Raw genomic sequence first — 24,897 nt, forward strand, 5'->3', positions numbered from 1 at the left:
ATACAGAAGATAAAAAGTCCTAAGAAGGATATCAAGGCCACCCAGAAGGACTGTGTGAATCCAGAGCAGAAGTTAAAATGTCCTTTGGGGGATATATCAGGACCAGCACACCTGGCAGACGAGTGCACCCAGTATCCTGACAAGAGAAAATTGTTTTGTGGATAACTTTTGTTGTTGAATTAATCAATCAACTTTATTCGGCCATCAAAGTACATCCTAGCACATCCTAGCAAAAAGAAAACATTTACATAATTTCCATAATGCATCATATCAAAAGAGTTCAGCCCAGTTGAGGACGACACATGATCCGTGGACCTAATCACGGTGGTTCCTGATTGACCTTGTCCCCAAGGGGATGAGTTTCGCTCCAGATAGAAAATCATTCATTGAAATAGTTCCCAAATAGGCAACAGATCTTGGGTGTAGATGCGTACTGAGATCCCAGACTTCGACAAACACCCAGCACACCCAAACCCACTCAAGGCTCTCCTGGCCACTCTGACCACGAAATTCCAATTTTACAGAGTCATAGGGAGTCTCGCCCTCATTAGGCATTCTATGACAGCCCGCCATGGCTTCCCTGGACACAAAAGCACAGCCTCTAACAGTACTGAGCCAATGTAGGCATTTGTTCACAAGAGCATGCGTTGGTTCTCGCTTATTTGCCGACAATTTGGGTACCACTAGGAGATATAATGTGGCATTCTTTGCCCCCTCACCCCCTCCCTTATAATATTATTTAGTCGTACAGCCTCTAGAGCAGGATCTGCATGCTCCAGTTTCCCTTGCATTGCAGCTTTGGGTTTCCATTGTGCTTTCAAACTTGGTATTCTGATATAACAGTCTCTTCATGGGAAGGAACAAGTTACTTACCTGTAACTGTTGTTCTCCAGCATGGGTCTGGCATGGATTCACATGCTCATGAATATTCCCCGTCGTCAGGCTGGGAATCCTCGGTAAAGAAAAAACCAGTATCAGTTTCGTTTCTGATCTGTCTTTCGTAGTAATAACCAATCACTGGTCTCTGCGTCATACTGACCACAGCCAATGACTGCCCTCTACCTAAGCACCGCCTCTGGCAGCCATCTTCAGATTTGGAAGCACGTGAAGTGGCAGTATGACCAAGTGAAGAGCCGCAGAGGGGTAGGCGGGAGGGTTCGCATGTGAATCCATGCCAGACCCATGCTGGAGAACAACAGTTACAGGTAAGTAACTTGTTCCTTCTCCAGCATGGGGTCTGGCATGGATTCACATGCTCATGAATAAAGAATACATAGCAGTACACACATGCACAACCACGGGAGGTGGCAAAGGCTCAACATTAAGCATCACATCAACTCAACATTAAGCATCTTACCTCCTCACCAGGCTCACCTCAGGCGAACAGGTTGCGCAGCACTGCTTGGCCGACCCTGGACTCCTCCCTGGAATCCCGGTCGACGCAGTAGAATTTCGTGAAGGTGTGCGTCGACCTCCACGTAGCAGCCCTGCATATGTCCAGCAGGGGCACACCAGATAGGAACGCCGTGGTAGCTGCGATCGCTCTGGTGGAATGGGCTCTCGGACGGCCAGGCAGCGGTCGGTTTGCCAACCGGTGACAGCACATGATACAGCCGGAGAGCCATCTGGAGATGGAAGCCTTCGAGAGAGCCTTCCCCTGATTGACAGGTCCAAAGTTCAAAGAGTTGTGACGTCTTCCGAAAACCCTTCGTGCGGTCCACGTAGAACTTCAGCGCTCTAGCTACATCCAGCGAGTGCAAAGTCCTCTCAGCCGGCGACGAAGGCGACGGGAAAAACACAGGTAACACCAAGGGTTCGTTGAGATGGAAGTCCGACGGTACCTTGGGCATGAAGGAGGGGTGCGTCCTGAGCACTACCCTCGTGTCGTGGAAAGTCAAGTACGGGGCCTTGCAGGAAAGGGCCTGGATCTCTCCCACTCGTTGTGCGGAGGTGATGGCCACAAGAAAAGCTGTTTTCCACGATAGAAACTTCAACGGGGCCGAGTGCAGAGGCTCGAACGGAGGTCCCATGAGCTTGGTCAGCACCACGTTGAGCTCCCACGCCGGGGCCGGAGCCTTCACCGGCGGGAACGATCTGAACAGTCCCTTCATGAACTCTTTCACCAGACGATGAGACCACAAGGACGTCCGGCCCGTGGTTCTGGTGTATCGGGAGATCGCAGCAAGATGAATCTTGATGGACGCGTGTGCCAGACCAGCTTTGGCCAGCGTCAGCAGGTACGGCAGTACTTGGGGAGCCGTAATCCGTAGAGGGTTAATCTTCTGTGCGTGGCACCAGACAGAGAACCTCTTCCATTTGTGTCCGTAGCATTTAAGAGTCGAGGACGCCCTGGCCTTTGCAAGAACCTCTCTGCAATCGGCCGGTATGTCGTATCCTCCAAACTCTAGCGCTGCAGGAGCCAGGCCTGCAAGTTCAGCGACTTCGGGTCGTGGTGGAGGATGGCGCCTCCTTCCCTGGAGAGTAGATCCGCGTCCGCCGGCAGCTTGATCGGCGGGGAAGCTGACAAGTCCAGAAGGTCCGGGAACCATATCTGCCTCGGCCACGCAGGTGCGATGAGGATCATCCTGCACCGTGACCTCTTGAGCTGGTTGATGAGCCGGATTAGCAGAGGCAAGGGAGGGAACGCGTAGAGGAACAGGCCCTCCCAGGGGAACGAGAAAGCATCGCCCATGCTCCTCGTCTGGGGAAACCTGCTGGCGAACCTCCGGCACTTGGTGTTCGTCGCCGTCGCGAACAGGTCGATCTGGGGTGTGCCCCACCGTCGGAAGAGGCGATCCACCAGATCCTGCCGTAGCTCCCACTCGTGGCACGAGCGCAGCTCCCTGCTGAGTGAGTCGGCGATGGTGTTTTTTATCCCTGCCAGATGAAACGGCACCAGAAAAATCCCTTGGGCGACGGCCCAATGCCACAGGTCCTGCGCCTCCTTGGACAGCGCCGGGGACCTGGTTCCGCCCTGTTTCCTGATGTAAAACATGGTGGTGGTGTTGTCGGTGAAGATCCTCACCACCTTGCCCTTGAGGGACGGAAGGAAGGACCTGAGGGCCCAAAACACTGCACGGAGCTCCAGGACGTTGATATGTAGGGACTTCTCCGTCGGGAGCCAGAGTCCCCTTGCGTGCAGATTTTCGGTGTGCGCTCCCCACCCTTCCAGGGAGGCATCCGTGGTCACAGTCTCCTGGTGGGCTGGGGTCTGGAAGTCCATGCCCGCCGTCAGATGCGCGCGGGTGCCCCACCACCGTATCGCTCGTCGGAAACTCTCGTCGAGCTTGATCCTTTCCTCGAAGCTGCCCGTCGTCTGGATCCAGCGCGCATCCAGGAATTCTTGCAACGGGCGCATCCGGAGCCTGCACATGGGAATGAGGTAGATGCAGGAAGACATCATCCCGAGGAGGGACTTGATGGACCTCACTTTGGCCGCGTCGGCCACCAACATCCGTTGCACCTTGCCCAAGATGGTCCTGGTCCTCTCCTCCGACGGGGAGGCCAGAAGGGACACTGTGTCGAGCCTCGCTCCCAGAAACAGTGCGACTTGCGCGGGCACCAGGTGGGATTTGGCGTAGTTCACGGAGAATCCCAGGTCCGTGAGGAGTTGGACGGTCCTTGCCGTGTGGACCACGGCGAGCTCCCTCGTCTTGGCGCGGATGAGCCAGTCGTCCAGGTAGGGGTAGACGTGAATCCCCTCGCGGCGCAGCTGCGCCGCCACCGGTGCAAGGCACTTGGTGAATACCCTGGGTGCCGACCGTAGTCCGAAGGGAAGGGCTTTGAACTGGTAATGACGCCCTTGGACCACGAATCTGAGGAATTTGCGGTGCCCCTTTAGGATGGGAATGTGGAAGTAGGCATCCTCCAAATCCAACGACGATAGGAAGTCTCCTTCCTCCAGCTGACCCAGGACGTGCTGGAGGGTGACCATCCGGAACTTCTGCGCCTTGATGAACTTGTTCAGACGTCGCAGGTCTAGGATGGGGCGCCATCCTCCCGTCTTCTTCTTCACGAGGAAGTATCTCGAGTAGACTCCGGAGCCCCGAAGCCTCTTTGGGACGAGTTCGATGGCGCCCTTTCTGAGCATCGCCTTTACCTCCAGGAGAAGTTGAGGGACGTGAAGTTCTTTCCTGGCCACGGGGGGGACGCGCGGGCACCTTCTTTGAAACTCGAGCGCGTGGCCCCGGGCCAGGGCGTCCAGCACCCAACGGTCGGTGGAGATGGACTCCCACACGCTGACGAAGCCCGCCAGCCGGCCTCCCACCGGGGTGCTTCGGTGGGGGCCCGACCCCATGGCCGGTTCAATCCTGCTTGGACGCGGCCTTGCCGCCTTGACCTCCTTGGCGACGACGGCGGGGTCCGCTAGACTTGCCTCGTCCTCTGTAGGCCTCTTGCGACGACGAGCGGGCCGCTTGACGGTAGGAAGCGAAACCGCCGCCGGAACCTTTGGAGGCGCCCTTGCCTCCGCCGCTCCGAAAGGGCGTCCGTCGTTGCAGGACTCCAAGGGCCCGGGCCGTCTCCGTATCCGCCTTGATGGCCTGAAGGGAATCGTCCACTGTCTTCCCAAACAGGTTGTTCCCGTCGAAGGGCATGTCCAGGACTCTGGTCTGGACGTCCTGCCGGAAGTCCGTAGCTTTGAGCCATCCACGACGTCGAAGGCAAACGCCGTTGCCCAGCTGGCGGAACCCAGTGTCGGCGATGTCCGTCGCCACGGTGATGGCGTGGTCCGAGGCCACCTCACCTTCCTGCAGGATCTCAAGGGCCTCCGCCCTCTTGTCGTCCGGCAGAAAATCCAGCAGGGGAGCCATCTTGTACCAGAGCTCCCTGTCGTAGCGGGCCACGATAGCCAAGGCGTTGGCCGCTTTAATCGTCGTCGCTGCCGACGAGATGACTCTACGCCCCATAGTATCCAATTTCTTTCCCTCGCCGTCCGGCGGGGAAGTCGATGTGGAGGCCGCACCCCCCCCCGCTTTCTTCCTGGCTGCCGCGGAGACGACGGAGTCCGGGGTAGGCTGCGCCCGGAGGCATAGGGGGGCCGTGTCCGGGACCCGGTACTTTTTCTCGTACCGGTCTCTTCTAGCTGGCGTCGTGGAAGGGTTCTTGAGGAGGGAAAGGCCCTCATCCCAAATGTCGTCCAACAGAGGCACTGCGAGGACCGTCTTCCTCTTGGCCTCGCGCCGCTGATAAAGGAAGCCTTCCTTTTTCTTCTCCTCAGGGCAGAGTTGGAAAAGCTCGGAAGCCCTGGAGATCATGGAGTGGAAAGATCCGATCTCGTCGGGCGGAGAGGCCCTGGTGGGAGGCGACGACGGAAAATCCTCGTCGTATGCCTCGTCGTCCGTACCCGTCGCTGCCGTGTCAGTCCCCGTATCATCCCCTCGGGTGGACGGGGAGGAGGGCTGGAAGGGGCGCGACGGTTGAAAAGGAGGTGGTGGATGGATCCTTCTTTTCTTGGTAGGGGGAACACCAGAAGGTCCCGGTTCTGGATCCCCCGACGGGAGAGGTTCCTCCGTCGGTAACGGTAGCCTCGTCCTTATCTCGGAGCATAAGGACTGTATGGCCAACAAAATGGCCGCCGAGTTGTCTTGCGGCGCTGGCAGAGGGGAATCCGACGGGCGAGCAGGGGCCCCGTCGGTATCCTCGACGATGTCGTCGTCGTCACCTGCGTCGGGGTCCATTCCGACGGGCTGGCCTTCTTCCACGCCTAGGCCGTGGCTTAAGACCTCGATCAGCTCCTCTTCTGAGGTTGAGGCCGACTCTACAACGACGCCCTGCCCCCCCTTCTTCTTCCCCACGGGGGGTTTCACGGGGGTCCTATCGATGGGCACAAAGGAAGACTCCCTCCGAGGAGGCAGGGAGATTCTGGGCCCTGAGGTCGCCACCACTGGTGCAGCCACCACAGGCTGAGCCAGGGCCGCCGCGACCGTTTCGATAGAGGGCTTGGTCGGATGGATCAAGGCCTTCACCACCTTAGGTGCGCTCACCGCCTTATCCTTGAGGGAGGGGGCACTGCCACGCTCCTCCTCTGCCTTAGAGCTCGACCGGGGCCTCTCCAGGAGCTTCGCCGGGTGCTCGGCCTTCCTCTTACCCGACCCAGAGCGTTGGCTCGTGGTTGATGGTGCCGGCGCCCGTAGAGCCCGACCGTTCGGCGCTCCCGGTGCCAGCGGACTCGCGGTGCTTGGCCTTATGTTGGGCCCCCGTCGCCGGGGCGCCCTCAAAGGTCTTAGAAGACCGCTCGGATTTCTTCTTCTTCTCGCCAGACGGGCTCTTACCCTCCAGCCAGTTGGCGAGACGTTGATGGCGGTCCTTCATGGTCCGTTCCGACATGTTGCCGCAAAACGCACAGTCCTTCTCCACGTGCGTCTTGTCCTCATGAAGGCAGTAAAGGCAGAAAGAGTGTTCGTCCTCCTTGAAGACGTTCTGCCGCTGGCATCCAGGGCAGACCCTGAACAGCTTTCCGGGCGTCGAGCTTCCCTTCTCCTGGGCCATCTCCGAGACCGGGCCTGAGAAGCTTTTGGAGTCCTCCGAAGTGTAGCTCGACGAAATCTTCACCCTTGAGGGGCACAGATGAATCCGACACGGGTCCCCGTTGATCGGATGTAGAATCGGTGGAGCTTGAGGCTCTTTTGACCGAAAGAATCGAAGTTTTTTGTAAAAAGCGCGAAAAAATAGCACTAACGCTCGAGAGCAATAGCACGAGGATCCCAACACATGAACGTGCGGTAAAAATCTGAAGATGGCTGCCAGAGGCGGTGCTTAGGTAGAGGGCAGTCATTGGCTGTGGTCAGTATGACGCAGAGACCAGTGATTGGTTATTACTACGAAAGACAGATCAGAAACGAAACTGATACTGGTTTTTTCTTTACCGAGGATTCCCAGCCTGACGACGGGGAATATTCATGAGCATGTGAATCCATGCCAGACCCCATGCTGGAGAAGTATGGATTTTACTAAGCTCCCTGGTCGTATTGTACTGCAGTAACTGCTCAACCTGAAGTTCCATCTCGTATTATGGTCTCACCAAGTCAGGGTTGTGGCAGGCAGTATTCTATTTCAAGGACACTGGGTAAGGTGTAACCAGCTCAGGGGAGGATGGGGGGAGGGGTGTTCATTCCAGGGTTGAATTACAGTGTCTCATAGAAGCAGATGGAGCATTGGGGAGCACCCCTTGGTATTCCCCTCCTCCCCTGTGTCTCTATCAATAACAGTTGTTTTATGGCTACCAATTCAACAAGGTACATCCTCGGACTGCATGACCCTCCTTTACAGGTATTTCGGAGGAGGATTGAGGGTCTTGATTACTTGGTTGATTTATAGGCCTAGTGTCCCTGAGTGGAGTTAGGCGAAAGTAAGAACTGGTCCCTGAACACATGGCGAACAATGCATCACTCCAGGTACTGCAAGTGGAGCTGGGAGAGGGCGTATCTTCAGTTGCTTCATGAACCTGTGTGTCCATTGGTTCCATTAAGTCCAAGGGGCATGACACAAAGATGGGTAGTATTTAGTATGCAATGGGGCCGGGAACAAGCATGGAATCGGTGTCAAACAACATGTTCGTAAGAGGGGGTTAAATATATGCCCCGCTCCCTTGGGTACTATGGGGAGAGCCACCAGCAGGGGCGGATGAAATGACATTGTCCTCCCCTAATATTGGAAAACCCTCCATCCCAGAACTTGCTAAATCAAGCGACTGCTCCTGAATGTGTCCAGTTGGAACCAAGGGTATAGCGTGGCGGTCGCGAAATGGGGGGGGGGGGGGCGAATTTCCGTTACAGGTGTACAAGTCAGCGGCAATGCCTCCCGCAAAGAGTTGTTCATTTTTACCCCATTTTATCCCCAGGGACAAAATCAATACCGATGACACAATCCTTATCCTGGCTTGTTGGATGTGCCTCCTGTCTTCTCCGCACAACTAATGTCTTGCACTGGGACTTAGGTTCAGGGTACATTTGGGCGGCAGACAGTCAAACTGTTTGCAGAAAAGAGTGGGGGTAAGGAGAGATGGGTGAGGACTCCAGCACCTCCATACAGAGTAATTCAATGAAACAGGCTAAACAGTCAATCGGTCGTTCGGTCAATTACACAGACCCAGGCCCAACTTACTATCACCTTGCTCTCGACTGGGAGCAAAAAACCTGGGCGTGGGCTTTCAACCAAGTTTTCAACCAAACTCCTTACCACCTGTCACCACCACAATCCACCATAGTCTTGCCAGGGAAAACCAGCGCCAAGTCACCTCTGGAGCTTCTTCTAGTGGTCCTCCAAGGGTCAACCCAGTGGGCCTGAGTACCGCAAAGTTGAACGCCAAGTGGTTGCAAACACCGCGCCCATGCCCAGCCACAGGCTTCACCGCTGCAGGTTTTGTCCTGCAGAATTAAGCCCAAGGGGCCGTGACCAGGAAGAAGCAGGAACCAGAGAGTGAGGATGCGTCTCAGAACAGCACCGCGCACTTGTTGAACTAAGAGAAACAACAGGAACTGTTACTTGTGAATATATAAAAGACCGTGAAGAATCCAGGGGAAGGGAAGCACCCTCTGGAACAAGGATCCCTATAATTGAAAGACTTATTGTTGAAGTTATACATCTTTCCTTTTTGAACATTTCTAAAGTACTTAAGGCCAAAGACATTACCCTTTTCACCTTAGAATTCATTTGTTTAGAATGTGAGGGTAAGAATAGTACTTTGGACACGGGATGGTTTTGTTTTGGACATTTTAACACCGACAGATCCTAAGTTTTAGTTTTAGGTAGGGAAAAACCTTTAGAGCAGGGACAGCAAGGGATTTCCTCACCCCCTTAAATGAACAAGTTACTTTCTTACCTGGTAACGTTCTTTCGATGGGATGGTCCAACGACGTATTCCATATCTATGACAGGTAATTTCCACAGCACAGCTGTGGACATTAACTGTCATAGATATGGAATACGTCAGAGGACCCAGTCCCCTTGAAAAATGTTTTTCGCCAAAAGCATGTCTAACTTGAGTCCTCATTTTGTTTAGGACACCTCACAGATCTGTAGAAGGAATACAACTCTCTTCTAATTTGACTCTGGGCCAGCAGAGAGAGTGCAAAGCTCTGTTAACTCAGTTTGCCCCTTCGTATTCACTAACACCAGGCCTGACTCCTTCGAGTCAGCAAGACAGACACTGATGATAGTTTCACTGTGAAGAGCAAGCGTATGAATGTCAGATAATGTGAGAACTCATTAAGGACAGAGGTAATTAAGATGCTTGACCTTGGATTAATTGAACACTCCAGTAGTCCATGGTCTAGTCCAGTGCTACTAGCGTCAAAGGCAGGATCTAAAGAACTTAGATTTTGTGTGGACTACAGGGCATTGAATGCAGTCACCAAGACTAATGCCCATCCATTACCAAGTTCAGATGAGCTGGTATACAGACTTGGTTCAGCCAAGTTTCTCAGTACAGATAGATTGATCAGAATTTAGGAAACTTAAGCAAACCTTTAAATCCCTTACAAATGCTAAAATGCCCATGTTAGGCAAAAATGGGACAACCTACACGAGGCCTGCCAATCGGGTGATTCCCGTACCTTTTGGAGGTTGGTGAGTGGCCTGGAGGATGGACGTGATAAGGGGGTGGTTTCCGAAATAAGTTCTAATGCTTGAGTTGGGCATTACAGGGAGCTGTATGGTTTGCTTGAGGGCTCAGTGGCCCAACCAGAGTGCCAAGCACATTTGGTGGATGGGACAGTAGCTGGACCATTTCAATTTGATTTGGGCGAAATTCGCAACGCGATTAATACTCAAAAGTTGGGGGAAAAACCCGGCCCAGATTACATCCCAATAGATCTATTCAAAGATGAGCTGCTTATATGGGGACTTGTGTTAAGGCTTCTGTTTAATGCCTGCCTCAGCCAAAACACAGTACCACCATCCTGGCGAACAACCTTCATAATTCCAATCTACAAGAAAGGAGGGAGGGATGACCCATTTAACTTAAGCCTATCTCCCTATTGGATGGTATCAGGAAAATCTTTGTGAAAGTCATCTGCGTGCCCCTGCAGAATTGGGTCCAACAAAATGTTATCGACCATCTTCAGGCAGGATTCCATCCTGGAATTAGCACTGCAGATCAGGCTCTTCACCTGCATATTGTCACGCAGAAGTACACGGCCCTGAGGAAGATGAGGGTCTATTCAGCCTTCGTCTGTGTCAAGACCCATCCTATGGGGAATCATGGCTGGGAGGGGAATCTCGAGAGACAGAGAGCAAGAGAGAGAAAAAAAAAAAAAGAAAAAAAAAACACGCAGGGCTGTACGTTTTCTTGATATATATTAATGAGGTGGTAAGGTACGTAAGAAGAAACTGCCTTGACGCCCCCCAAGTTGGGATCTGAGATTTTCCCCTTACTGCTCTTCACTGATGATGCTGTCCTACTAGCTACATCACCAAGGGGGCTCAGTAGCACCCAGGAGGCCTTTGGAACAAAATGCCCGAACTGTGCCTAAAGATGAACGTGGCAAAAAGAAAGGTGCTAGTCTTTCGTCCAAAACAAAGCGAATCTGCTAAAATATTGGTGCTGATAAACAACATTCTCCTTGACCAACCAAGTTCACCAGTATGACTATTTAGGCATGTGGTTTAACAACCTAGGGTCCTGGCTTCTCCAAGTGGGGAAATCTTCCTTACAATTGGAAAAATATGGTGGAGGAATAGCCAGATTTCTTTATCTACATGACCATGGCCCAATTTCACCAGCCATTAAAATGTTTGTATCCCAGGCTAAATCTGCAGCCATGTATGGGGCCGAGGTGTGTGGTAGCGGGGATTGTAATAAACTAGGGTTGGTTGAGAGAGTCTTTTTAAAAGAAGTTCTTGGGGCTCCCTAAATCCACACCAACCGCTCCCCTATATAAGGAATTGGGATTCAGACCGATCCAGAGAGATGCCAACCTCAGGCCGGTATTTTTCTGGTTGAGGATCTGGTCAACCAATGAGTTTAAAAGATAACAAGATGATGTTTTGCACATCTTAGAGACTGAAGGAGGTAAATCCTCACCATGGTTCCAACATGTTAAAAAAAACTTGAGGCAATTGGACTTAGTCGAATAAATGATGGACGCCCAGAATGTATTGGCTTGGCAAAAACTCAAAGCGAAGAAAGAGGTGATGACAGAACATAAGATGCAACAGAAAGAGGAAAAATGAAATGTTTCAATTAACATTTTTCACAAAGAATGAATGCTTATTACGAACCGCACATGTTTCCTACGAGAAATCGTTGATGGAAGGGGGTGGCTATGCAGAACATCAGCTAGCAGTGCCTCCTATGAGCTCCCACTCCATACTTGCTATAAAGACATTCTGCAGTGGTTTCTGACCCCAGAATACCCATGGATAGATAGATCCACCAGTAAATCTTCCAACTTCTCTTTCTCACCAGGAGCAGCACTAGCAAGGGAAAGTGGTGCTTTGGCCATAGAGCCATTTTTCCCTTCTTTAACAGTGTCCAAATGAGCTGGCATCTGGCCAGCCATTTAAGTAGATCCCCTGTACCCCCCACAACCCCCACCCACAGCTTCAGTGTGTTGCAGGACAAAGTGATGGTATGGGTGGAGGCTCTGGGGACGGTGGCAGATGGCACGTGCCTGACCAGGACATGGTAGTTTTTGGTTCACGGCGTGGGACAGTGTGCGAAAACTACTAGTGGCGGAGAGAGGCAGCAGAGACACAATCCCACCATGGATGAGACTTGGAGGCCAGGTGCCACAAGCGGGAATCTCCCAGACGCATTGTGGCATTGATCTTGTCTGATGGTGTGTGCAATGAGGTGTATGGTGGCACAGAAGAAGACCAGTGTGCCGGTTTTATGGACGAATCACCAAAATGTGTGACCGGTAGAGGGGGGTAGTGGGGAGCGGGATTTAGGAGGGTGTAGAGATGGGACCTAAATGGTGGAGGTGAAGATCGCCCACTGAGTTGAAGTGCTGTAATCCGCTCTGCTGGAGATGCTGCTCTTCACCACTTCACCTTCCAACACTAGACCTGATAATTTGAGAAAGTGGCTCCAGTGTGCACATGAACAGTGTCCACTGTTACCACACCCATGTGGGACGTTGGTCTGTGTAGATAAAGAAAGGACATTTTTGCATACATTTTCAGCTTCAAAAGTGCAAGTAGCTGCTCGGGGCCTGTCTGTGTTTGGGGTTCCTGAAGATGTTTAGCAGAGGACTTCAACGTATCATATCGTGGTACTGTGATGAAGTCCTCGATGCCTGATTTGGGCACGGGCAAGGTGGCGAATCAGGGGGCTGGCTGCCAACTAAGACAGTAGATGTTGGGTCTAGGTTTGGTATGGGAAGGATCTTCTGGTCGCCCCATCTTAGCCCCCATCACAAGGGAGAAGACAATCACAGTGGCTCACAAAAGGCCGGTCATGGGGGATTAGATTTTCCCCCCACCCCACAGCAGGTCAGTCCTCAAATAACGACCCTCCCTTAACCCCTTATGAGATCATGCCGAGCAATAATGGTGCATTGCATCCACAAAACAGACCCAAAAACCCCAATAAAGAAAAAGAAAGCTTTAATTCTACGGGAAATTATTTCTCTGTACTCCCAACGATTAACAGGATATGTTTTGTTTGTGTTGCAGCTTCACCAGATACATTAAATTACATCTCCTAGACTTTTCATGACCAGCAATGAAGTGTGGTTCACAGATTCAATGTTGCTAGTTTGCCTCTACATAAAAACACAGAGTTCAGCATGGGAAAATAAGTTTCTGAAGCACTATTGCTCAGGAAGAGATCTATAAGCTTGCCATACAATGTTTCTATTTCCCTGCATGCTCCATTAAACAAAGTTCTTTAAAAACGTACATTATGAAAATGTGATGGACAGCAGAGTAATATTAAAAAGTAAAATGCACGAGAGGCTAATTATAGACCTGACTCAGCCCCTTGAGCCCAAAGTAGTGTCCGGTGCACTTGTCGATAATAACCAATCCCAGCTCCCACCCAAGTAAAAGACCAGGGTGCAGCCCCTCACTAGAAGACCAACTCAGGCACAGGAGGGAACACACTATTAAAACACCCAGCCTTAAGTTGCTCTGTGTGGGCAGCAGGAGGCTGGGGACTTGGGCAAGATTAAAAGGGTGGAGAGCTGGGTGAGTGGCAAGCAAGAGGAAATGGCGAGAACTAAGAGGGTCAAGAAGGAGGTGGTATCAGAGGGAGAGAGCAAGAGGTGGAAGTATGCATTTAGGGAGTGTAAGGAAGGCATGGTATTGAAGTAAGACGGACACAAGTGACCACAGTTCAAGGGTGTTTATTGAACTTTCACAAGGGAGTGAAAAACACCCATCTAAACCTACATCTACAGATAGGAGCAAGCTACGACCATCAAATAATAATAATGCAGTCCTAGTGGAGTCTTGTCAAAAGAAAAGGGCCTATACTAATAAACCTATTGCCAAGCCTTACTGCTACTTTGTGTGGGGTAATGTTCATGAAAAAGAAAGAAGTGTTCACAAAATGATAAATCAGGATGTTCGGCCCCTTGGCCTCCCTTCCCCACATTTTCAGCACGGGGCAAGGCAATGAGCCAAGCACACACTCTGGCTTCCTTGACACGAGAATATAGTTACAATTCCAGTATCAGGGCCTTCTGTGTTCTCAAGTCTCTTATCCACCTAAATCTCTTGGTTCAGAGGGCCTGATGTACAAAACAAATATAGAAAGTTCCTTTCTTCTTATAATAGGATTGGGGGTGTCTCTCCCTGGAAACCCCCTCAGTCGGGCTCAGATCCCTTCTTCGCATTCAATTAGTCTCCCTCAGCCGGGCTCGGTCCAATAGCAGTTCACTTTATACTTATCGAAGACTTTCGAATGTGCACAGGGTTTAGCTTGATCCGTCGCAGGATGGTTTGGGTCTATTTGACCTAGTCATATTGGATTAAATTAATTTTTTATTGATATTTTATTTCTATCGCGCTCATACACAAGTGTTTCAGAGCACGACCAGGCAGGGAAAGGGAACAGGGGAGAACAAAAACAATGATCTTACTAGGCCCAGTGACATTGAGAACGTGCAAGTGCAGGGTAGAGGGAGAAGGGGGAGAAGTGCATGGAAGGGGGAACAAAAGGAGAGTGCGGAGCGAGAAGGAAAAAAAAACAAAAATAATAAAATAAATAAAAAGGCAACAAACAATGGGAGTGCAGCCAGCAAGTGGCAAGTGCTGGGTTTATGGCAGCAGGCCGTGTAGGTCTGAAAGTGCAGGAAGAAAAGGGTAGGGCTGTATGGGTACACATACAGACCCCCAGTGCAGGGGGTGGCCCGGAGGCAGTGCGTGAGGGTGGCAGGATGAGCAGGTACCTGGGCCCAGAGGACAGAGGGTGGCCAGGTGCATGGTGCCGTGGGAGAGCAGAATCAACAGGGGAGAGGGGAGGAGAAGGCAGAAGCAAAGAGGAAGGTTTTGAGGTGCTTCTGGAACCGGAGATGGTTCTCCTCAAGTTTTAGAGTGGCAGGGAGGCTGTTCCAGAGGGAGGCCCCAGCCGAAGACAGATCTTCCTCCAGTTCGTTTCTATAAGAAACGACTGACCCTGAGGGAGTTGGAGGTAGAGGAGCGGGATGCTCAAGATGGGAGGTATTTGCAGAGGGATAGCTGAAGATATGTTGGACACAGGCCCCAGAAAGCCTTGTGGACAATGCAGAGGGTTTTGAATTTAATCATTGCATCCACAGGGAGCCAATGGAGAGATTTCAGAGCTGGAGAGATACGATCCCAGGGCGTGAGGCCAAGGACAAGTCTCGCAGACCTGTTCTGGATAAGTTGTAAAGGGCGGAGAGTAGAGGCAGGTAGATTATGAAAGAGGCTGTTGCAATAGTCCAACTTAGAGAAAACCAGAGCTTGGGAGACAGTGAGCTTCTGGGGGAATGAGAGGAAAGGAAGAATACCTCTGAGGAGGTGCAGTAGGAGGTTTGACTTTTTTGATACATCAGCGATGTGGGCAGAGAAGGAGAGTGTGGAATCAAAGTTGACACCAATGTTCTTGGCCCTGCAGTTGGGGATAGGAGGAGGGCCAAGGGAGGCTGGCCAGAGAAAGAGGGGAAAGGAAGGTGATGGTGTGCCAATGAGGAAGATCTCTGTCTTGCTGGCATTAAGACAAAGATCGTTGGCGGCACACCAATCTTGGATGGCAGTTAGGCAATCGGTGATGAGAGAGGTGGAGGAGGTGGCCGAGGGCAGCCTGAAAATGAGTTGAGTGTCGTCTGCGTAGCACTGGAGGTTTGAGCAGAAAATGGCAATACAGAGGGCGAGAGTTGCCAGGTATTGGTTGAAAAGCCAGGGCGAGAGGTTAGACCCCTGGGGAACACCACAGGTGGAGAGGAAGACAGATGACCTTTTCTCGGTCTAAAATGTGGGTGGAGACCCCCTGTACCACCCGCACTTCGCCTCAACCATTATATATAATAGAAGTGGGCGGAACACGTGGCTCTAGTCCACCCAGTTTCATCTGGTCTGTCATGTGAGTAAGAGCTTATGAGTTATGCTCTTTTTATTGTGTCTGCGCGTTGTGGTTAAGGACCACTTTGATACAAAGTTCCTTTCTTACAATCCAGTTGCATCCAGTTGGATATCTAACAGAGACCTTCGAATGAGAATGCGTGGTACCGGACCACTCTGTACACTGTATCGGATTTGGCTTTTTTCAAGAACATTCACTCCTGTATTTTCCACTTGTTCACGCCTCTCATCACATGCACTTCAATCACTGTCCTTTGTGGATTTCTTCTTACAATGTTGCCGCTTGCAACCATGGTTCAACATAAGCTGATCTTGTATTGGTTTCTTCGACTCACTGGCTGTGCTGCTTCTACTTGCGTGGCTTTCTTGCAGGAGTCAAGGACAGTACCACAGCGGCAACCGCTTTTCCCAGCCTCGGTTATCAACACGGTAGCGCCCCAGACACTGCTTGTTCAGCTTCAGTTCCCGGTCTTCAGCTTCTCACTTTCCAAGGCTTGTAAAACTAACGGTTTCTAGAGGTCAAGGGTACTTCTCTCCTTGCAACCCTCTCCGGTCTTGCCGTCATTTTTCTCCTTGTGTTATATTGCCACCTTGGAATGGCTGCTTCCTCGTGTGCTTTTCTTCGCTCATAGTGTATTTTCGTGCTCCGCCTTTTATCCGTGTGGGGAAGTATGATGGGAGTTAAGTGTTTGTAATGATTCGTAATTGCCTGGCCTTGCCTGACCAGGGAGTTGGGACATTTCAGGTATACGGCTCTGGTGTTAGTCTGCTGTCGCTCACTAACTGTTTGTGAGAAAGTGTTTGTGTCGGGAAAGGGGTTGGGAAAAGGTGATAATGCGTCTCACCCTTCGGTGTGCCACTTCCACTCCGCGAAGACCATCATTCAGGTGATCCTCCCGCACGGCTCCACCACCAGGAACTGGATCCAACAACGATGGCTGTGTCCTGGCCACCTGGATGACAGACCCCAGAGGACTAGCAGGCGAGACACCTTCAGGTTTCTCACAGGAGTCATATAGATGACAACATAAGGGACAGGACAACAGCAGGCGGAGGAGATAACATCAGGACAGGAAAATGGAAGGAGGAGGCGGTGAGACCCAGTCAGGAGGTGGGAGTGGCTACGGGACCCCACACCATGCATAGCAAACATGTTTCTTACTTTCATGTATTCACTTGTAATCAAACTACGTTTTAATATATATATATATATATATATATATATATATATATATATATATATATATATATATATATATATATATATATATATATATATATATATATAGTTTAAACAGCACTAGAACTATATGCTGAAGGCAATTCTGTCTGTCAAGGAGCTGCATTGCACACTCCTGAGTAAATGGATTCTAACCCTGTAGCTTCCTCTCACACACTGTAAAAATGCTATTGAAATTGACCAACCCAAAACAGACAGTATTACTTCACAAAATTCACAATTTCCATTTACACACCATAAAATGCTACCATGCTTCTTCCTTTCCAGAGTTCACTTGTACTCAAATAGTACGTCACTATAAATGAAGGGCCAGCTGCAGTTATACTACTATTGCTTGATGAACAGAGCCCTGAGATCTTCAAAGGGACCAGACCAAAAAAAATAAAAAAATAAAATCGAGGTAGCCTAATTAAGGAATCATTGTTGTAAGATAGTTGGTTTTACCTTTAAAATACCTACACTGTTTGCTTGGCCAACACAGCATTACATCTTCTTTTACTAACTTTAGAGAGAGAGAACAATTGCACTTACCACATCTAGTCGTTAGGATCAAAGAAATGCTAGCCACAACACAGCTTTTCTGCTTTTATAGTTCCCTGGTAGCTCATTTAAAACAATGCAGGGTTGCTGACACATTAATGTAGTAGATAAATCTCCGGAGCAGAAGTCACCAAGTTAGGGCTACCTGACAAATCAAAAATCAGGAAGGGGGTGGGGGTTCCGCAAACTTGAGACACAGAAATGAAATGAGTTTCAAAATGACAGATGTGCAACACTGTATTACTGCAGTGAGCTTCGCAGCAATAGTTTATGTTATTAACAGTCCCCTTTAGGTACCAAATCAATAAATATTCACAACCGCAGAAGACACAGTTTGCAGTGTGCAGATTATGGGTGTCCTGCCTTAAGACATCAATTATTTGAATTAAAAATTCAAAAAGCCTTCACATACATACCATTCAGCTTTTTCTTTCTCTTCTTCATCCAAATAAGAGAATTCTCTCCAGGAATCAAAGTTGTACCTACAGATGACAAATAATGAACGAGACCTTGATAATGTTGGTTACCATCAAAACATTTGTATTGGTAGAGAAGTCACCACGTAAAATCATTTAGCGAGAACAATGGTTGTAACCAGTATGGTTTATACGGTTATACTTGGAGAACATATATCAAGGATGCCATTTGTCAAGATTTAGAAAGCCATAGAAAATCAAAGTAAACCCAGAAGACCATCCACTTACCAAAATGAGTAAAATGCATCCACATCTTCAAATGAAGCATTCATGTCTCCGAGTTTAGGAACATGTTTTTGTTTTGACCACCTGCAAAGAAAAGAAAATATAAATTGCTTTCTTATATTACTCTTCATGATGGATTCCGGCCTCTAAGGGCAGACCAGGTTTCGAACCCATGCTGCTCAGCGCACAGTCTTGTTTCAAAGATGAGGGCATTGCCTTGGAGCCAGCCTCCCAGCTAGGAAGCAACTTTTAAAGTACAAGTCAATTGTTTTAAAAATACTTGCTATATTAGAAAGGGGCACTGGAAACCATTCCCCACGCTATGTGAACTATAAACTTATCTTGGCTCGAAGCTATGAATGAATCAAATTTGTTTAAGTTTAAACAAATGTACTTCCCAACTAGATTCTGGCTTTACTTCAGATAGGTTATGACAGACTGGCATTGCTGGTACCAACAAACCTTAAGCCAGGTACCAGTCATCCAGGAAAGAATATCAATTGTTACCAACTCCAAGGAAAGATTCTGAAAAGTGCCAGCACGTTCAGCTTTGGGAGCAGTTCAGCCAAACAAAACACTTCTAAGGTGCATGGACCCCTTCTACATCCCTTGTTAATCATTAACTGCACACTTTTCAGATTAAAACTTAAACTCGCCAAATTTAAACTATTTTGGCTAACGTCCACCAATTTTTTAAAAGGTTATGTTTCCGGTGGATATGTCAAAATGGATTTCCAAAATCCAACCTGTTTTTATGGTGAATAGAGACACTGAAGTCTAGCCAACCCAATCAAGTTAATGTAGCAGGGTGGGAAGGCGTAGACTCATAAGGGTTCTGAGTGCCCACGGCCTACAATGAGTCCACACACAACACCAGCAATATATCCAGTTAGACAGGTAAGTATAAAAATATACATTATTTTATAAGGCCTTTAAAATACACACAATAACCAAGTAAACACTTCTAGTCAACTATTGCCACGCAAACCTGAAAAAATGGTTTTATTTTATTATTATTTGGTGAAAGAAATTAACCTTCATCATTTAAGATCACAAGCAAACACTTAATAAAAAAATGACATCCTCATTTCTTAAAAGAATATCTCATATGAAATTCACATTAAACATCAATTGATCATATCCCTCACAAAATTTCAAAAAACATCTTAATACAACTTTCCCAGAATGTACACACGAGTTAAAACATTTTTCTCAACCGGACAATTGTTATTCAGTTAGATTCATTTCCCTCAAGAATCATCGCCATCATATCAGGGGTTAAAACCCCTCCCAGGCATCTGTGCCATAAATACTCAGTCAATCCGATCCAGACTATGAAAAAAGCGTTTAGTCGGCTGGATTGAAAAACCAGACCTTCAAGTCACAAATGTTTAGTTGTTTTTAACTTATTTTCCTTTCTGCAAAATCTACATATTGTCTGATAGATTCCAAATTTCTTATACCGAAGGAGGATTTCTTTCATTGCAACTAGGTTCCATCAGAATCTCCCAAAAAAAATAAAACTAATAAAAAATAAAGAAAATCACTCCTAACCGACTGACCAGGATAAATAAGGAAGGGAGCCAAAGTTCCCAACTTCTTGTGAAGTTCTGCAAGATAAGACAGAGGAGTAACTATGAATTTTTTCAGTGATAGAGATCCAGTCCCATATTCCGAGACACTTTTTAGTGCAGTCTGGTCTAAAAAGTAATTCATGACTGAAACCAATTTTAGATAACACACCATCACAAATATATTAAAAGACTTTACTGAGCAAATAGCACTCTGATTCGGTTCACGGTTCATCACTTCATTTAGGTCCCAATAGAGAGTATCCATATCAGCATTGATAAGGAACAAGTTACTTACCTGTAACTGTTGTTCTCCAGCATGGGTCTGGCATGGATTCACATGCTCATGAATATTCCCCGTCGTCAGGCTGGGAATCCTCGGTAAAGAAAAAACCAGTATCAGTTTCGTTTCTGATCTGTCTTTCGTAGTAATAACCAATCACTGGTCTCTGCGTCATACTGACCACAGCCAATGACTGCCCTCTACCTAAGCACCGCCTCTGGCAGCCATCTTCAGATTTGGAAGCACGTGAAGTGGCAGTATGACCAAGTGAAGAGCCGCAGAGGGGTAGGCGGGAGGGTTCGCATGTGAATCCATGCCAGACCCATGCTGGAGAACAACAGTTACAGGTAAGTAACTTGTTCCTTCTCCAGCATGGGGTCTGGCATGGATTCACATGCTCATGAATAAAGAATACATAGCAGTACACACATGCACAACCACGGGAGGTGGCAAAGGCTCAACATTAAGCATCACATCAACTCAACATTAAGCATCTTACCTCCTCACCAGGCTCACCTCAGGCGAACAGGTTGCGCAGCACGGCTTGGCCGACCCTGGACTCCTCCCTGGAATCCCGGTCGACGCAGTAGAATTTCGTGAAGGTGTGCGTCGACCTCCACGTAGCAGCCCTGCATATGTCCAGCAGGGGCACACCAGATAGGAACGCCGTGGTAGCTGCGATCGCTCTGGTGGAATGGGCTCTCGGACGGCCAGGCAGCGGTCGGTTTGCCAACCGGTGACAGTACATGATACAGCCGGAGAGCCATCTGGAGATGGAAGCCTTCGAGAGAGCCTTCCCCTGATTGACAGGTCCAAAGTTCACAAAGAGTTGTGACGTCTTCCGAAAACCTTTCGTGCGGTCCACGTAGAACTTCAGCGCTCTAGCTACATCCAGCGAGTGCAAAGTCCTCTCAGCCGGCGACGAAGGCGACGGGAAGAACACAGGTAACACCAAGGGTTCGTTGAGATGAAAGTCCGACGGTACCTTGGGCATGAAGGAGGGGTGCGTCCTGAGCACTACCCTCGTGTCGTGGAAAGTCAAGTACGGGGCCTTGCAGGAAAGGGCCTGGATCTCTCCCACTCGTCGTGCGGAGGTGATGGCCACGAGAAAAGCTGTTTTCCACGATAGAAACTTCAACGGGGCCGAGTGCAGAGGCTCGAACGGAAGTCCCATAAGTTTGGTCAGCACCACGTTGAGCTCCCACGCCGGGGCCGGAGCCTTCACCGGCGGGAACGATCTGAACAGTCCCTTCATGAACTCTTTCACCAGACGATGAGACCACAAGGACGTCCGGCCCGTGGTTCTGGTGTATCGGGAGATCGCAGCAAGATGAATCTTGATGGACGCGTGTGCCAGACCAGCTTTGGCCAGCGTCAGCAGGTACGGCAGCACTTGGGGAGCCGTAATCCGTAGAGGGTTAATCTTCTGTGCGTGGCACCAGACAGAAAACCTCTTCCATTTGTGTCCGTAGCATTTAAGAGTCGAGGACGCCCTGGCCTTTGCAAGAACCTCTCTGCAATCGGCCGGTATGTCGTATCCTCCAAACTCTAGCGCTGCAGGAGCCAGGCCTGCAAGTTCAGCGACTTCGGGTCGTGGTGGAGGATGGCGCCTCCTTCCCTGGAGAGTAGATCCGCGTCCGCCGGCAGCTTGATTGGCGGGGACGCCGACAAGTCCAGAAGGTCCGGGAACCATATCTGCCTCGGCCACGCAGGTGCGACGAGGATCATCCTGCACCGTGACCTCTTGAGCTGGTTGACGAGCCGGATTAGCAGAGGCAAGGGAGGGAACGCGTAGAGGAACAGGCCCTCCCAGGGGAACGAGAAAGCATCGCCCATGCTCCTCGTCTGGGGAAACCTGCTGGCGAACCTCCGGCACTTGGTGTTCGTCGCCGTCGCGAACAGGTCGATCTGGGGTGTGCCCCACCGTCGGAAGAGGCGATCCACCAGATCCTGCCGTAGTTCCCACTCGTGGCACGAGCGCAGCTCCCTGCTGAGTGAGTCGGCGATGGTGTTTTTTATCCCTGCCAGATGAAACGGCACCAGAAGAATCCCTTGGGCGACGGCCCAATGCCACAGGTCCTGCGCCTCCTTGGACAGCGCTGGGGACCTGGTTCCGCCCTGTTTCCTGATGTAAAACATGGTGGTGGTGTTGTCGGTGAAGATCCTCACCACCTTGCCCTTGAGGGACGGAAGGAAGGACCTGAGGGCCCAAAACACTGCACGGAGCTCCAGGACGTTGATATGCAGGGACTTCTCCGTCGGGAGCCAGAGTCCCCTTGCGTGCAGATTTTCGGTGTGCGCTCCCCACCCTTCTAGGGAGGCATCCGTGGTCACAGTCACCTGGTGGGCTGGGGTCTGGAAGTCCATGCCCGCCGTCAGATGCGCGCGGGTGCCCCACCACCGTATCGCTCGTCGGAAACTCTCGTCGAGCTTGATCCTTTCCTCGAAGCTGCCCGTCGTCTGGATCCAGCGCGCATCCAGGAACTCTTGCAACGGGCGCATCCGGAGCCTGCACATGGGAATGAGGTAGATGCAGGAAGACATCATCCCGAGGAGGGACTTGATGGACCTCACCTTGGCCGCGTCGGCCACCAACATCCGTTGCACCTTGCCCAGGATGGTCCTGGTCCTCTCCTCCGACGGGGAGGCCAGAAGGGACACTGTGTCGAGCCTCGCTCCCAGAAACAGTGCGACTTGCGCGGGCACCAGGTGGGATTTGGCGTAGTTCACGGAGAATCCCAGGTCCGTGAGGAGTTGGACGGTCCTTGCCGTGTGGACCACGGCGAGCTCCCTCGTCTTGGCGCGGATGAGCCAGTCGTCCAGGTAGGGGTAGACGTGAATCCCCTCGCGGCGCAGCTGCGCCGCCACCGGTGCGAGGCACTTGGTGAAAACCCTGGGTGCCGACCGCAGTCCGAAGGGAAGGGCTTTGAACTGGTAATGACGCCCTTGGACCACGAATCTGAGGAATTTTCGGTGCCCCTTTAGGATGGGAATGTGGAAGTAGGCATCCTCCAAATCCAACGACGATAGGAAGTCTCCTTCCTCCAGCTGACCCAGGACGTGCTGGAGGGTGACCATCCGGAACTTCTGCGCCTTGATGAACTTGTTCAGGCGTCGCAGGTCCAGGATGGGGCGCCATCCTCCCGTCTTCTTCTTCACGAGGAAGTAACGCGAGTAGACTCCGGAGCCCCGAAGCCTCTTTGGGACGAGTTCGATGGCGCCCTTTCTGAGCATCGCCTTTACCTCCAGGAGAAGTTGAGGGACGTGAAGTTCTTTCCTGGCCACGGGGGGGACGCGCGGGCACCATCTTTGAAACTCGAGCGCGTGGCCCCGGGCCAGGGCGTCCAGCACCCAACGGTCGGTGGAGATGGACTCCCACACGCTGACGAAGCCCGCCAGCCGGCCTCCCACCGGGGTGCTTCGGTGGGGGCCCGACCCCACGGCCGGTTCAATCCTGCTTGGACGCGGCCTTGCCGCCTTGGCCTCCTTGGCGACGACGGCGGGGTCTGCCAGACTTGCCTCGTCCTCTGTAGGCCTCTTGCGACGACGAGCGGGCCGCTTGACGGTAGGAAGCGAAACCGCCGCCGGAACCTTTGGAGGCGCCCTTGCCTCCGCCGCTCCGAAAGGGCGTCCGCCGTTGCTGCAGTACTCCAAGGGCCCGGGCCGTCTCAGTATCCGCCTTGATGGCCTGAAGGGAATCGTCCACTGTCTTCCCAAACAGGTTGTTCCCGTCGAAGGGCATGTCCAGGACCCTGGTCTGGACGTCCTGCCGAAAGTCCGTAGCCTTGAGCCATCCGCGACGTCGAAGGCAAACGCCGTTGCCCATCTGGCGGAACCCAGTGTCGGCGATGTCCGTCGCCACGGTGATGGCGTGGTCCGAGGCCACCTCACCTTCCTGCAGGATCTCAAGGGCCTCCGCCCTCTTGTCGTCCGGCAGAAAATCCAGCAGGGGAGCTATCTTGTACCAGAGTTCCCTGTCGTAGCGGGCCACGATAGCCAAGGCGTTGGCCGCTTTAATCGTCGTCGCCGCCGACGAGATGACTCTGCGCCCCATGGCATCCAATTTCTTTCCCTCGCCGTCCGGCGGGGAAGTCGACGTGGAGGCCGCACCCCCCCCCCGCTTTCTTCCTGGCTGCCGCGGAGACGACGGAGTCCGGGGTAGGCTGCGCCCGGAGGCATAGGGGGGCCGAGTCCGGGACCCGGTACTTTTTCTCGTACCGGTCTCTTTTCGCTGGCGTCGTGGAAGGGTTCTTGAGGAGGGAAAGGCCCTCATCCCAAATGTCGTCCAACAGAGGCACTGCGAGGACCGTCTTCCTCTTGGTCTCGCGCCGTTGGTAAAGGAAGCCTTCCTTTTTCTTCTCCTCAGGGCAGAGTTGGAAAAGCTCGGATGCCCTGGCGATCATTGAGTGGAACGATCCAATCTCGTCGGGCGGAGAAGCCCTGGTGGGAGGCGACGACGGAAAATCCTCGTCGTATGCCTCGTCGTCCGTACCCGTCGCTGCCGTGTCAGTCCCCGTATCATCCCCTCGGGTGGACGGGGAGGAGGGCTGGACGGGGCGCGACGGTTGAAAAGGAGGCGGTGGATGAATCCTTCTTTTCTTGGTAGGGGGAACACCAGAAGGTCCCGGTTCTGGATCCCCCGACGGGAGAGGTTCCTCCGTCGGTAACGGTAGTCTCGTCCTTATCTCGGAGCATAAGGACTGTATAGCCAACAAAATGGCCGCTGAGTTGTCTTGCGGCGCTGGCAGAGGGGAATCCGACGGGCGAGCAGGGGCCCCGTCGGTATCCTCGACGATGTCGTCGTCGTCACCTGCGTCGGGGCCCATTCCGACGGGCTGGTCTTGTTCCACGCCTAGGCCGTGGCTTAAGACCTCGATCAGTTCCTCTTCTGAGGTTGAGGCCGAATCTACGACGACGCCCTGCCCCCCCTTCTTCCCCACGGAGGGTTTCACGGGGGTCCTATCGATGGGCACGAAAGAAGACTCCCTCCGAGGAGGCAGGGAGATTCTGGGCCCCGAGGCCGCCACCACTGGTGCAGCCTCCACAGGCTGGGCCAGGGCCGCCGCGACCGTT

The 24,897-nt window shown here is 51.4% G+C and overlaps 1 protein-coding gene across 1 annotated transcript in view; it reads right to left on the reverse strand.

Annotated features, from left to right (window-relative positions):
• DNAJC2 (DnaJ heat shock protein family (Hsp40) member C2) overlaps positions 1-24,897 on the reverse strand; it is a 630,220-nt gene that overhangs the window by 308,370 nt on the left and 296,953 nt on the right. The window contains exons 6-7 of the mRNA XM_069628062.1: positions 17,974-18,054; positions 17,686-17,751 (exon numbers count right to left, since the gene is read on the reverse strand). Of these exons, the coding sequence (XP_069484163.1) occupies positions 17,686-17,751; positions 17,974-18,054 (147 nt within the window). The remainder of the gene's footprint in view (positions 1-17,685; positions 17,752-17,973; positions 18,055-24,897) is intronic.

The sequence above is a fragment of the Ambystoma mexicanum genome, chromosome 12, assembly GCF_040938575.1.
Source record: "Ambystoma mexicanum isolate Mex_15411 chromosome 12, UKY_AmexF1_1, whole genome shotgun sequence".
Classification (NCBI taxonomy): domain Eukaryota; kingdom Metazoa; phylum Chordata; class Amphibia; order Caudata; family Ambystomatidae; genus Ambystoma; species Ambystoma mexicanum.